Source organism: Drosophila navojoa, chromosome 3, assembly GCF_054131105.1.
Source record: "Drosophila navojoa isolate 15081-1374.11 chromosome 3, UAZ_NAV_1.0, whole genome shotgun sequence".
In the NCBI taxonomy this organism is placed as follows: Eukaryota; Metazoa; Arthropoda; class Insecta; order Diptera; family Drosophilidae; genus Drosophila; species Drosophila navojoa.
Window position 1 is genome coordinate 2063529 of NC_142891.1, and position 14060 is coordinate 2077588.

At 39.9% G+C, this 14060-nt stretch overlaps 2 protein-coding genes across 3 annotated transcripts in view; both read left to right on the forward strand.

Moving 5' to 3' along the window:
• Nucleotides 1-899, forward strand: part of LOC149091604 (uncharacterized) — a 75533-nt gene extending 74634 nt beyond the window's left edge. The window contains exon 4 of the mRNA XM_089257302.1: nt 709-899. The gene's annotated coding sequence lies outside the window, so the exon portion shown is untranslated. The remainder of the gene's footprint in view (nt 1-708) is intronic.
• Nucleotides 715-14060, forward strand: part of LOC115563498 (hemicentin protein echinoid) — a 54255-nt gene continuing 40909 nt past the window's right edge. For both annotated transcript variants that reach the window (XM_089257299.1, XM_089257300.1), the window contains exon 1: nt 715-905. In XM_089257299.1, coding sequence (XP_089113425.1) covers nt 857-905 — 49 coding nt within the window. In that variant the 5' untranslated portion in view covers nt 715-856. The remainder of the gene's footprint in view (nt 906-14060) is intronic.

Sequence of the window (14060 nt, forward strand, 5' to 3'; positions counted from 1 at the left end):
TTATCTTTGGCCTCTTCCTGAGGGCTTTTTACTCTTTGTAAACTTCTCAAGTTCTTAAAACTCTAATCTAAGCTGTTGTTCGTTAAGTTGCTCTCTGAATCAGCTTCTCGCTTCGTCTTATCTTTGGAGGCTGTGCTTTATAAGCTAATGTTTCTCTATAATGAGCTACTCTTACAAAGTGATCTTCTCTCTATATACTGTCATTCTGTATTTATGAACTATTTATTCCTTAATCTTAACTTTATCCCAGTTCATCTCTCTCCACATTCGATTTTTTATTTTGCATATACATATCTTCTCTATATGAGATGCTCTCTTCTAACTATTTACTTTCTTTGAATTGCTTTATATGTAAGTCTCTCTCTTTCTCTCTTACTCTCTTCCTCTCTCTGTCTCTGTTACCCCTCTCTCTCCTTAAGATACCTTTTAATCTCTATATTTACTGCCTTTATAGTTCCTTCAAGTGCTACAACATATATTTCACACACACTCTCTCTCTCTCTCTCTCTCTCTCTCTCTCTCTCTCTCCCTCTTTGAATTACTTTTCTTTGCTAGACTCCCTCTCTCTCTCCCTTTTTCTCTGTCTCTCTCTTCATAAGATATCTTTTGATCTCTATATCATTTACTGCCTTGATAAGTTCATCTCTCTCTCAAGTGCTACAATATATGTATATTTCACACACTCTCTCTCTCTTTCTCCCACTTCAGCTGGTATCGTGAAGGCTCAAATACCCAACTGCCTGCCACAATCTTGCGTGGCGGCACCAAGGATCAACCCACGAATGCGACGCTCACGATTACACCTCGCCGCGAGGACGATGGCGCCAAGTACAGGTGTGTCGTGCGCAATCGCGCCATGAACGAGGGCAAGCGCCTGGAGGCAGTGACCACACTGAATGTCAACTGTGAGTACCAATTGAATATTACTATAGAGATCTATAAACACAAAAGACTGGCTTTGGATTAGGCTTGCGATGACTGAAGATTAAAGACGGCACATGGTTTAATTGAATGATTCTTGCTCAGTTGATTAATTTCCCTACGCCCTTGGCTGTTTATTAATTATTTCCACTTTTTCCCACAACTGATGCTGACAAATGTGTTTGACATTATTTGCTGGGCCACTTGAACTCGGCTTTTGCAATTGTCGTCGTGGGCGTGGCACATTAGTTGACCCCGGTGGCCAATGTCTAATTAGCATAGCTCGGCAATTACACTGGGCAACAAACTAAATAAATAGCTGCATAATGAAGTGACCAGACATGACCGCAGCTCTGTCACGCCCCCCACCCCACCCCACACGCCTTTACCGCTTACTCATTCATTATGGCTGCAACCGAGAGCTGCTTAACAAATGTGCTGACACATTTGTTAAAACGCTGTTCAAATTGCCCAGCGCAAGTGCAAGGGCAGGCAAAACAGCATCCATTCGAAAACAGAGACCCAACAGCGACAAGCGAGAGAGCGAGCTCTAATATTTGCATAGCGTATGGAGTGGAGTATGCATATATGCACTGAAAAAAGAGCTAAATAATTAGTAGCCTTACACTGGAATTTCTTTTGTGAACCCAAAAAAAAAAAAAAAACATTTTAATTACGATTTCCAATTAGGAGTGGATTATAAATATATATATATTTTTTAAATTTTTTTAATCCAGTTTTAGCCCATTCATTTTCCATTCACAGTATAATCTGCCAGATAGTGAAGATTAAATCTGCATTTTATAAAAAATAAATCATTATTTATTTGAGCTAGTATTTATATATATGCATTTAATTTGAATTTTATGAGATTTTTATAAAAATTCTAAAATTCTTGGAGTGAGAAATATATATAAAAATAACTAACAATTTTTAGTGTACAACATTTTTGAATATTTTTAGAAAAAAAAAATATATATATATAAAAAAAAAATTTTTTAAATATATTTTTAAAAATATTTTTTTTAATATTTTTATTTATATATTTTTTATATATATTTTTTTTATTTTTAAATTTTTTTTATATATTTTTTAATTTTAATATATATTTTATAATATATATTTTTTAAATTGCATTTTATATATATATATATTTTTTTTTTATATATATATGATTTGAATCAAATTTAAAAAAAAGTATTAATTTTTATTTAAAATTTTTATGTAAACTCTAACTGAAACTCCAGTTTTATTCAAGATATTCCAAATCTAGTTTCTGCTACTTTTTTTCGCTCAGTGTCGTATATTTTTGTATAGCTAAATTATTTAAACAACAGACTCGACGCAAATAATTAGTATAGAAATTGGTGTGTGGCCAAGCAGCGTAGTCAATGTCGTTGACGATGATGTTGCTGTTGATGTTATTGTTGTTGTTCTTGTTGCAACAAGTTGCAGCTAAATGTCGGGGTTAAGCGTTGCATGACGCGCCCATGGCACATTAGCGCATGTGGCTATTAGAGCTAATCAAAAGTCAAACAAATGCTGAAACCCAAAATATGGCTAACGGCAATTGCTCAGTCAACGACAATGCCAGCAACACCAGCAACGGCAACAACAACAACAACAACAGTTGAGGTCAACCATCAAATGCGTAATTAATTCAAATAGAAAACCACAAGAACATCGCACATGGTAATTAGCAGTTAGCCAGGTCGAAAAGCTATCCCAAATGCAACTGCTGCTGTTGCCAGACACACACACACACGCACATACAGTTGCTCTCTCTTTCTCTCACTCTCCATCTCTCTCACTCGCTGTCTCTCTGTCTGGGCACCCACACTAATTGCGTTTGCATCCATTTTGAGGCATGAGCCAGAGCCGATAGAGTCGCAGCCGTTGATTAATTCAGTGAGTGCGATCCAATCATTGACTGGCTAAAAGCTTCAATGACTCTAGAAAAAAGTGAGAAGACAAAAAACGGGACTCTTTTACATATTTGAATAGTTGAAATACTGAATGCGCTTACATATATGTATGCGAGGGTAGACAGAAAATATCATGCAGAGCATATATGATATAAATATATTCATAAAAATTTATAAATGACTAAAAATATTTGATATGTTTTATATATAAGCTAGATTTGGAGCTCAAGATTTGACAGAGAAAAAATAAGGATAATTTATTATTGGCAAAATAGAAAATAGAACCAATATTTCAACAGATTTTTTAAAAGAAATTTTAAGAGCATTCTTTATGACTGCATCTTTACTCTGAATTATAAATAAAATATGCCAAGTCAGTTTTAAGGTTTAACATTGTTCTCTCTGTCTTCAAACAGAGAAACCAAATTACATCTATCTACACATACACACACACACACACACACACACACACACACACACACACACACACACACACACACACACACACACACACACACACACACACACACACACACACACACACACACACACACACACACACACACACACACACACTCGCTCGTCACACATACTCAAACCTATCTACATCATTCAATTAGCATAAGCATAAAAGACAAAGCATTTTTGCATTGGCAATGAAATTATATAATTTATTATACAATATAAAATGCAGCACAAAATTAGCTGCATATTTGCCTGTTGATGTCATAGACAGACAGTACGCTCAGAGAGTAATCCAGCAGTTGGTAACAACAAGCGAAACACACAATAAAATACTAAATATAATATGGAAAAAATACGCTAAAAATACAGTTTAAGTAAATTTTGCATGAATTGAGCCGAAGTCTGGAAATAGAAGAACGAATTTACTCGGGAGACTAGAAGTTAATTGAAAATCTTAAATAGTGCTGCCATTTGATATACATATGGATTGTTAGCTATGGTTTACTGGAAATAATGATAGGCTTGTAGACAAGTTTAATATATCATTTCTCTAGACTTGGATCGTCAAGGATCTCCTATAGATCATATAAAGGACTATAATTACACAGCTTGCTGCTGAATCAGTTTGGAATTGATATACTTCACTGGCTTTGCTATGCTTACCTCTGCCTCTTACATGCATGTCTATGAAACCAATATACCCCGCTTATCCTACATTGATAAGTATATAAGAAAGAAATTGTCAGTTCAGCTTCACACCTTGAGCTTAAGCCATCTGTTTAATACCTCATAATTGCCAAAGAGAATTCATTTGTTATGCACGCCCCCTTTAGATTTCACTTAAGATTTCGAATAGAGTTTTTAGCTGTTGTCACTCTAAAGAGACAGGTTTTGCTTTCCACATGCTTTATGAACACGCAATGCTCACATATTGTGCCCGACTCCCACGTGGCGTATGCGCAATGTCATATAAAACAAATGCCGAACTGTGTGAACTGTAGCTAATTAGACGCCCCAACGTGCACAACTCTTTTATATGGCATGTCGAAATAGAGTGAGAGAGAGAGAGAGAGAGAGAGAGAGAGAGAGAGCCACACCCACACATTGATTGAGCCAATTGAAGCATACGAGTTGATATAAAGATGAATAAATATGTGAAATGAATTCGATTTGCGCGCTTTGGTTAAATGATTCGACTGCGGTTTAATTAAAATACAAACGGGGGCGCATTTATACACATGCCACGCCCGCCACGCAGACGGGTCAGTCAGCATCTAATTTGCATTTATAAGCGGCATTAAAATTAATATTTGTTGTTTGTTTAATTGCAAATAGCTTGCACTAAACGCGACAAACCGCAAAATAAACGCAACGATTTCTAATTGTAATGTTTATTAATTGCCAGTCAAGAATGGCGTAGCTCAAAGTTAAGCAGGAGCTGGAAAAAAATTTTTAAAAAATGTGAAGGAAGTGTGGGCATGACTGACTGCTAAATACTCTACCTTGAACGCTTTGAGCTTTTAATAAGGAGATAAATGTGAGAGTAGAGAAAATGAGAAGGAAGTAAGAGTATAAAAGTCGAACTGGGCTGACTATAAAATACTCGAGAAAAAGTTGTTAAATCTGAGACAAAATCTAGATTTTTTAATTGAATATAAAATTTTATTCCTAGTGTTAAGAAGAGATTGAAATATAGATTTTATACGAATATATAAATGTTTTGAAATTAGCAAATAGCCAGCTAGAATTCTGTAGCTGAAACAGCAAGGAAACAGATGACATCTAGAACCAATATGCCCGTTTTGTAGCTCTCGAACAAGTGGGGGAACCGACAACGACGTATCAAGTAAAATAAAGTAAAAGCTTAGCCAAACGCTGACAGAGACAAACCGCAGAGACGCTCTGCAAGTAATTGCAGCTGAGACGTGGTCAGCAGCAGCAGCACATGGCATGGGCAGCAAAAAAAGGAGGGGTGTGGTACAAGCGAGCTAACGGGGAGATGAGGGGAAGCAGCGCTATTGCGATATGTGGGCAAGCATTTGCCAGTTGCGGTTAAATGTGACTCCAGAAGGTCTGGCATGGACTGAACTGAACTGAACTGAACTGAGCTGAGCCGAGCTGAACCAGGCTAAATGTGTTTTTAAGCAACGCTCGAGCCTGTTGATCGAAAGCAAAAGAGTTGAGTGGAAACAAGGCACTGACCAAAGCAGAAGGAGCCAGCAGTTGTGGTTGCTCACTTGCTGCGGGCAACACACACACACACACACACACACACACACACACACACACATTTAACCTGGCTGACTGAACCAAGAGCCAAGAACAGCAGCAGCTGCCTTCGTTTGCCTGGCAAATGAAATCAAAAACAAATTTAATTGTCTCAGTTTGAGGCGGAAATGCTTAGACGATTTTCCAATTTGCCAATTCAACAATTTTCTCACATTTAATTCATTTTAGCCACACACACACACACACACCCACACACACAAATCTAACAGTTGGCAATTCTCTGATTTACGGCCAACAATAAAAATTCACTTAGGCTTGCGCTCGTCGCTCCCATTGACACCTACAAATTAATCAGCTGCCCCAGACAGTCGTACCTACATCAAATCTGCTTTTCCCTCTCACTCTCTCTCTCTCTCTCTCCCCTCCTATTGTGGGCATAATCTGGCAACGCCAGCGGCTTTCAGCTCCTTTGTCTAATCGCCTTCAATAAGTCATTGCCAAATTGCGGGCTATAAATTGCAGGCCCTTCGTCCAGGACAAATCATCTAAGCAACGCGTTGCTAATAACCACAAAATGACAAAATGTCACAGAAATTACCAAAATTTTAAAGACTACTTAATGGAGGTAGAGGCGCTGGTGTTAATGGGGTTGTCGAGGAGGGGCGGTTTATATAGAGTTTGTGAGTTTATCAAGTCTATAAGGCGAAGGTAAGAATGATATTTTCTCTTACATTCATTGGGATGTGCCTATGCCTTAGAAGGGGCTTATGCAATATATTTTGTACCATGCAAAGGGACTTCTTGTACTTCAGTCTGAAGTCGAGGCAATGCACCACAAAAAAATGGGAAAATGAAAGGGGAAATGGAAGAAAATATATAAATATATTTGGTATTGGGAAATTGAAATATTCTCTAAGATACATAAAGACTGTTTTCTCTCTCACATTGGTCTTTCTCTCAGTCTTTGCTCTGCTTTTTCTTGATCGCCCCTTTCATTACATCTCTGGTTCCCTTTTTATGCCTTTCTCCTTCTGTCTCTATCACTCTGTCTCCCCCTATATTTGCCTTTGTTTCACTCCTTTCCTCTGACTCTCTCTCTCTCTCCCTCTTTTGTACTCTGTCTCTTTAACTCTTTGTCTACATGTTTATCTTCTTCCCTACCTTTCGTTTTCCCTCTTTTTGTCCTATTTGTCTCTCTCTCTCTCTCTCTCTCTCTCTCTCTCTCTCTCTCTCTCTCTCTCTCTCTCTCTCTCTCTCTATTCACTCTTTTCCTTCTTTCCAAACTCTCTCTTTCCATTTGAATACATTAAGTATTATTTAAACAAGTCTCCTTTTACACCTCTGCTTCTCTCCCTCCTCTTATTATCCACTTATGAGCCCTTCACCCCTTCCGCTCCGCACATTCGTAAACATTACTCCAGGCGCTGCCAGCATTCCCCTAATGCCCATTTGACGCACAAATTGAACTTGATTTGCTGCGCTTAGCCCAGGCTCGACTCGAATCGGCTCGACTCGACTCGACTCAACTCAACTCGGCTACAGCTCATGCCAAACAATATATGATTCCAAATATATATATATATAACTTGAATCCGAACTAAATCTGCAATTGGCAACAGGGTCACAGCGCCCGGCTCGAGATGGCAACTCAATTGGGTGCGAGTTGAGAGTCGAGCGCTGGCTGGGGCCGCTGCTCAGACGTGTTTGCCCGCTGGCTTTGCGAGTGCTTGGCCCCAAATGCATTTGATCAAGTTTTAAGCTGGAACCCTAATTTATTGGGCTGCCCTCGCGTGTGCTGCTGTTGCTGCTGGTGCTGCTGTTGCTGATGAGCCTAATCGGATCTCACCTGGGCGCCCCACTCAGGCAGGCAGCCAGACAGCTGCTGGCGAGGATTGCCGCTGGAATTGGAATTAGAATCGGTGGCGGGCTCTGACTGCTGCCTGACTTTAGATTTGATTCTAAGCCGACAACCCTGACACTGCTTTACGCTGCTCCTGCTGCTCCTGCTGCCTCTGCTGCTCCTGCTGCCGTTGCTGTCAAATGTTTTTGGTTTTTATTTTGCAAAGGGGATTTCGAGGTGGTTAAGTCGCGCGCAGCTTAGCACGGGGCAAACATTTTTACAGTCGAGACACACTCACACACGGAGGCAAAATATTGATAATGTGTGCGTGTGCGTGTGCGTGTGCACTCCCGCAGGACATGTTCTCTATATGTCCTGTGTGTCCTGTGTGCGTCCTGGCGCCTATCATTTTCATAGTTTAATGTCAGGCAATTAACTTTTGTCTGGCCTTTCACAAGACCAGAGAGAGAAAGAGACGGAGAGAGCGAGAGCGAGAGTGAGAGGCAACTCAAAAGCAGTTACAGCCGGATAAGGCCCAAAGCAAAAGAGATATGTCGAACGCTCTATCGCATGCGGCCACGCCTCCTGCCTGCCCACTCCTCTTTGGCTGCCAGTCAGCGATGAGATCATGCATAAAAAGGCAGCAGCAGCGGCAGGAGGTGGAGCAGCATCAGCCCGAGCACGTTCCGGATGGAGATGGAAATGGAACTCTGTAGAGCGGGCAATGGAAATGTAAATGTAAATGTTGCCCGCTTCGGTTGGCTGAAACGACCTTGCGCCATGTTTGAACCTTAACACCAGCCTCAGCAGCAATGAATGAGAGAGAACAGAAGGAGGAGAGGGAATGGGACAGGATAGGGATGGCCAACTAGGCAAATAGGCACAGCATGTTGTGGAAAATCAACGAAGCAAATGCCAATACACATGTGCCAATAGACAGGGTGACAGTCAGATGAGCGAGTGACGGCAGCGGGGGTAAGGGGTGCGTGGTTGGCGATGTCCTCTGGCATTAGGGATTCCAGGGCTTAACATGGCGTAAACACAAAAGCCTCTAAAGGCATCAACTGCGGCATATAAAGTGGCATTACATAGAGTACAAAAAAAAAAAAGCAGGAGAAGCGAAGCTGTAGCTGAAGCTGCAGAAGAAGTAGAAGCAGAATAGTAGTAGAAGCCGTAGCAGGAGCAGGCAAATGGCAGGAAGTGACTGCCAGGACCAAAGCCACAAAAACAAAGCGCTGCAGCAAGAGCAAAAGAAAAGGAAAAAATTGTCGAGTGCTCGCCGTCCGTCTGGCACGCATTAAATTGAAGATAATGATGATAATGCGAGCAGATAAGAGCCAGCGACCAGGCGGCAGCAGCAGCAGCAGCAGCAGCAGCATCAACGACTCCATTGTTGTAGCCGGGTTCATAGGTAACAGGCAACTTAACGCCAATAATACGGCAAAATAGTCAGCAACAAGGCATGAAATGACTCGAAGCGAAAAGACAAAGGCAGCTGGAAAGAGACAGAGTGAGAGAGAGAGGGGAGTGGGGGTAAAACAGTCCGACGTGTGTGTAGCCAACAAACTTAACCGCAAGCAACTGGCCTCCAGCCTCATTTGTGGCATGAGCTAAACAACAACAACAAAAAAAGGAAACAATGGAACGCAATGCCCCTAACCCTCTGAATGTCAATGCCCATCTAAGCATGACTCTCTTATGCTCATATCTCTGTTACTCTTTGTATTTCTGTGTGTGTGTGTGTGTGTTTACTATTTGCTTGGCATTAAGAAAACTTCAAATAAAAAAAAGAAAAGGATAACGAGCCACGCAAGTCCTGGCTAAAAAAGAAAAACAGATGCTAGATCAGGCCAAAAGAAATAGAAAATGGAAACTTCACTGTCTTCTATAAATAAACCAAAATGAAATTAGAAATAGAAATCATTAATATTTAACACTTGATAGAGAAAGATATCGTGTAAATTGAATGAACTTTAGAGTAGTTCAATGCATTATAAATAGATCAAGAAGTTTTCAGAAGTGTTTAGACAAAAAAAGGCGAATCACAACAATCTGGCAACGCTGTTGTGTGTGACACCAGCAGATGTGTTATCGATAATGGTTCGAAATTCTGTGAAACAAGATTTTACACCGACTGGCTGCATATTCATTAGGCTGGAATTGGAAATATCCCTTCAGTCATGTATAGAAGGTCTGACTGAAAGCTTAAGGGTTCCTTTGAAAACAATATAGAATAATGTAATACCATATAAAATAATTTATATATCGGGAATTTCCGAGATACGATAGTAAAGGATTCAGGTTTTCCTAAATAGATATATTATACATATTTACATAAACTATTTTTATTTATTATTTAATATATCATATTATAGATGATTACATGATAAGCATAAATAATATTCCTATTGCCTCGTTGTGCCATTGTAACTCTCTAATACTCCGCAGTTCCAGGAGTTCCTTATGAATTCTCTAAACCTTTGCCATGGAGTCATATATTCCACTGCACTTCCGGCACTAGATATGTCAAGACTCTTGTGTCTGTCTGTCTATATCACAATTCCATCTTCATCTACGTATATCTGTCCTATATCTCTATGCACATACACCCATACCAAAGCTATCCAAGTCAACATGCCCACTGATTAACAGCCGTAACTCAAAAGTGTGCGTCGAAAAAAGAAAAGAAAGAGGAAAAGGGGAAAAACCAAGTAAACAACAAGACACGAAATGAGCATCAAGAAGCAACAAAGACAAGAACAGCAACGGCAACAATAACAATAGCAACAACAACAATAACAACAACTTCTATACCAGAAGCAGGAAAAAGTAAAGCACATTTTGGCAAAGGGTTCGAGGCATGAACTTGCCTGGGATTTGCCATGGAGTGCGTCCCACTGGCTGAGAGCTGAAGGCGCTTGGCCCTAAGCTCCAGTCTGAAGGCACGACAATTGCACACAATTTTCATTTATTGTTTGGCTACACACATTTGGTCACATTATGTGAGCAGCAGCCGCAGTCGGCAGAGCCAGAGCCACGGCTGAAACAAAAGGATGCCAGAAAACCCTTCGCATGGCCATAATCGTGCATTGGCCCCGAAGCCTTTTGGGGCATATTAGTAGGGCGTGTTGGCATGGCAGCGGCACTCAGAGACGTCCAACCGTCTCTGCCGCTGCCTCTGCCTCTGCTTCTGCCTCTGCCTCTGCCTCTGTCACATTCTAAAGATTCGAGCATTGGCATTCGCATGCGAGCCTCGACTGAAAAGGAATGAAGAAGACACGCCTTACGCCTGGGCTCAAGACATTTTGCGTGCTGAGGTCCGTTTGGGTCGTCTTGCGGTTCGCATGTCGGATATTCGTCATTAGCCAGTCAAAGGAGAGTGCGAGAGAGTGCGAGCGTGGCAGGGGGAGCGGGTAGTGGGGATTGCGTGATCTAAATGGACATGTCGATAACAGTTACGCAGCATTCGAGGCTTCAGTGCCTTGGCCAAAGCAAATTAATTGAAATACAATAATTATGCGCATTAGCCGAACTGTGGCGCCTGAGGCGGGCCCCAATTTTGGATATTAGCTTGAGGTTACCTGAGTGCGGCGTGGGAGGTGCGAGAACAGGAATTTGCTTGATCGCAAGCAAGCGATTCACAAGCGGGTCAAGGCTGTTGAGCAAAGAAATTAGCATTAACTGAAAGCAAATTCATTGTCTCTTGCTAACGAGTGTTCACTGTAGTGCTTGACAAAGGATTTATATTTAGTTGGCTGTAAAAATAGCTGAAAGAGATTTAATTACATAGAAATAGGCGAGCAATAGTCAAGCATAGGCTGTTGTACACACACACACACACACACACACACGCACTCATAAATATATGCAGTCAAGCCATGAACAAACTTTGCATTGTTGAACATGGGCAACGTTTTAAGCTCTATTGTTATTGACTGATATGATGAGGATTGAGCTGTATGATGATGTGTCTAGATGATGATGATGTTGCTGTTGTTGTTGTTGTTGTTGTTGCTGGTGCTGATGATGCTGTCAATAGTGTAAATAACAGCAACAATGCATCGCCTGCTGCTGATGCTGCTACGACCCCAACAATAACTCGGCATTGTTTCAATTGACTAAACAAACTTGTCAGCTGCCACGCCCACTCAACACACACAGAGAGAGAGTGAGAGAGGGAGGGGGAGAGCAAACCTTGTCCCATATTGCTTGTGCATATATATTTAGACATTCCGCTGCCTCATATCAGCTGCTAATTAAAGTAAATTTTGTGATTCAATGATATTTGCTTGTCCGAAAACAGAAATATATATTAGTTGGAATATGATAGAGGGGAAAAAGTTGTAGACAGTTCCTTAATATTTAATGCTGTCTAAGTCGTTCATCTCCTAGCCTTTACTACACCAAAGATGCATTGGATCTACCCTACATTAGATACTCTACTGTTGATATGGATGACTGCAGCCCTGGATGCTCTATGTATTCCAACTTTTTGACTGACTCTAATGCCCTAGTAAATGAAAGGAAGAAATGAAGGTTGCTTATCTCTAGAATATTGTTTTCCTTTATTAATAATCATTTCTGCGGTTCTATCTTATAGCTACGGTTCATAGGAACAGTTTTATTCTTCTCTATCTCTCTATACCCTACATTCTCTCACAGATATACTCTCTATGCAGTACTCTAGCCTCTTCCAAAACACTCTATGCCTCATAGAGTCATTCCACACTTCATCTCTATATGCCCTGCTCTCCTCCCATACCCTACAATGCCCAGGCAGGCCTCCACACTCAATTCACACCGCATAAACATGTCAATAATATTTCAAATTTGAAATGTCAAAATGCTAATTTTGCGCATTTGTTTGATTTAAGCAGCGCCGCCTGTAGAACGGGCGCTTCAGAGGGGGCTTCACTGTGCGCGCAATGCAATTTGGCGCAATCTGCGCAAATTTGCACAAGCCGCACAAAAATTTCCTTATTTACAAAAATTTTCAGCCACATTTGACTCTGCACACACACACAGCCAGACATGGTTCGCTTTTTGAATTTAGAGTTGGTTCTCTACTCTTTCTCTCTTTTTGCCATTTGTGAATTTGTGCCTAATGAAACGCAGCAGCGCATCAACATGAGCCGCCGCGAATGCAACTTGAGAGGCAGCCAAAAAAAAAAAAAAAGAGAAAACTGAAAACGAAAAACAAATTTGATATGACCGCATATGTGCGTGGCCCTTGTGCTGCCACGCCTCTTGCTGACATTTTGCTTTTGGCCTCGTTTGCAGTTGAAATTATGTGCGAGTGGCGAATCCGCATGGAGCCTGACTTCTGTTTGGGAAACAGTTCCCAAATGGGGGCTAAATTATAGCTCCTAAAATTTAAAGCTTCAAGTGTCACTTGATCAGGATTTTGGGAAAGTTTACTGAGAGCTATAGAGAAATCTTTGTCAAAATCATAGAAAATGAGAAAATCTCTGTCACAGGTAGTAGAAGGCGTGGCTGTGTCTTTGAAGTATAGATATTGTTGATGGAGATGATGGGGCGAGTTGAACTTACTAAGTTCCTCTATATGTTCCTGATCTACCATAAATTGAGACTTGTTGTTTGCAATCTATATTCCCATATGTATGTAGTTTAAACTGATCATCGATAGCTCTTCACAATTTCGAATTATCGATAACAATCGATTCTTAGTTTTAAGCGGAATATGAATTGGACATATATGGAAAAAATTCCTTTGATATTAAAATATATACATGTATGTGTATATTTATAGGCTTCAATTAGTCTAGCTTTTGTATACATTTCTTATATTTTCCTCATTATTAAAGACTTCTCTCTTTATTTGCCTTTTATGCCTATACAATAACTCCATGAGCTCAGCTTGATTTACGTTTATTATGATTGAATTACAATCACATTTTATTGCTCACAATAGAAATCGAAGAAATTTGTAGACTTTTCCTCGTATTATAATTTAATTTAAATTGCTAGCAAATCTCTTGCAAAATTTCCAACAATTGCAAACTTTTCTTCAACTTTTTGGCACCCGTATGAGAATTGTATTTCCATCAGCATTTGTGAACATAATTTCAGTTCGTGCTGTGATCAATGGATGTTCCTTACAAATGCTCAGTGACTTCTTTGCCTTGGCCATAATGTTTGGGTAAAACTTTTCAAGGGAGCTGAAAAATGCTTTTGTAAACAACTCGAATCGAGTCGGTAAATGAGCTAAAATATATTGCTCCATATATAGACTGCAGTTGTTTAGATTTCTATTTACTCGATAATAATATTTGTTTAAGTCAAATTCTTGTTGTTGTTTCGATTCGACGCCTTTGTTTGTTTGCTTTCCACACATTTTTCTGTTTGCATGTGAATGCGCTTTTCCCGCTTTTCCCCATCTTAAATTTTAAATGAGTTTTCCGTAAATTTCATGTTGAATATTTTGCATTAAATATTTAAAAGCATTTTGATTTTATTTTACTTTTTGCCCATTTTTTTCTCTCTTGATTCGCATTTGCAATTCTGTTAATTGCATAATTATAATTGCATTTGAACTTGTTGATCGACTAATTTCAACTTTTGTGCATATTCAAACTTATTTGCAACTATTTCAGTTTCATTTTCATTTGCATTTGCGCAAATATCAAAAATATTTGCCCAGCCGAAACTTTGAAAAGTGA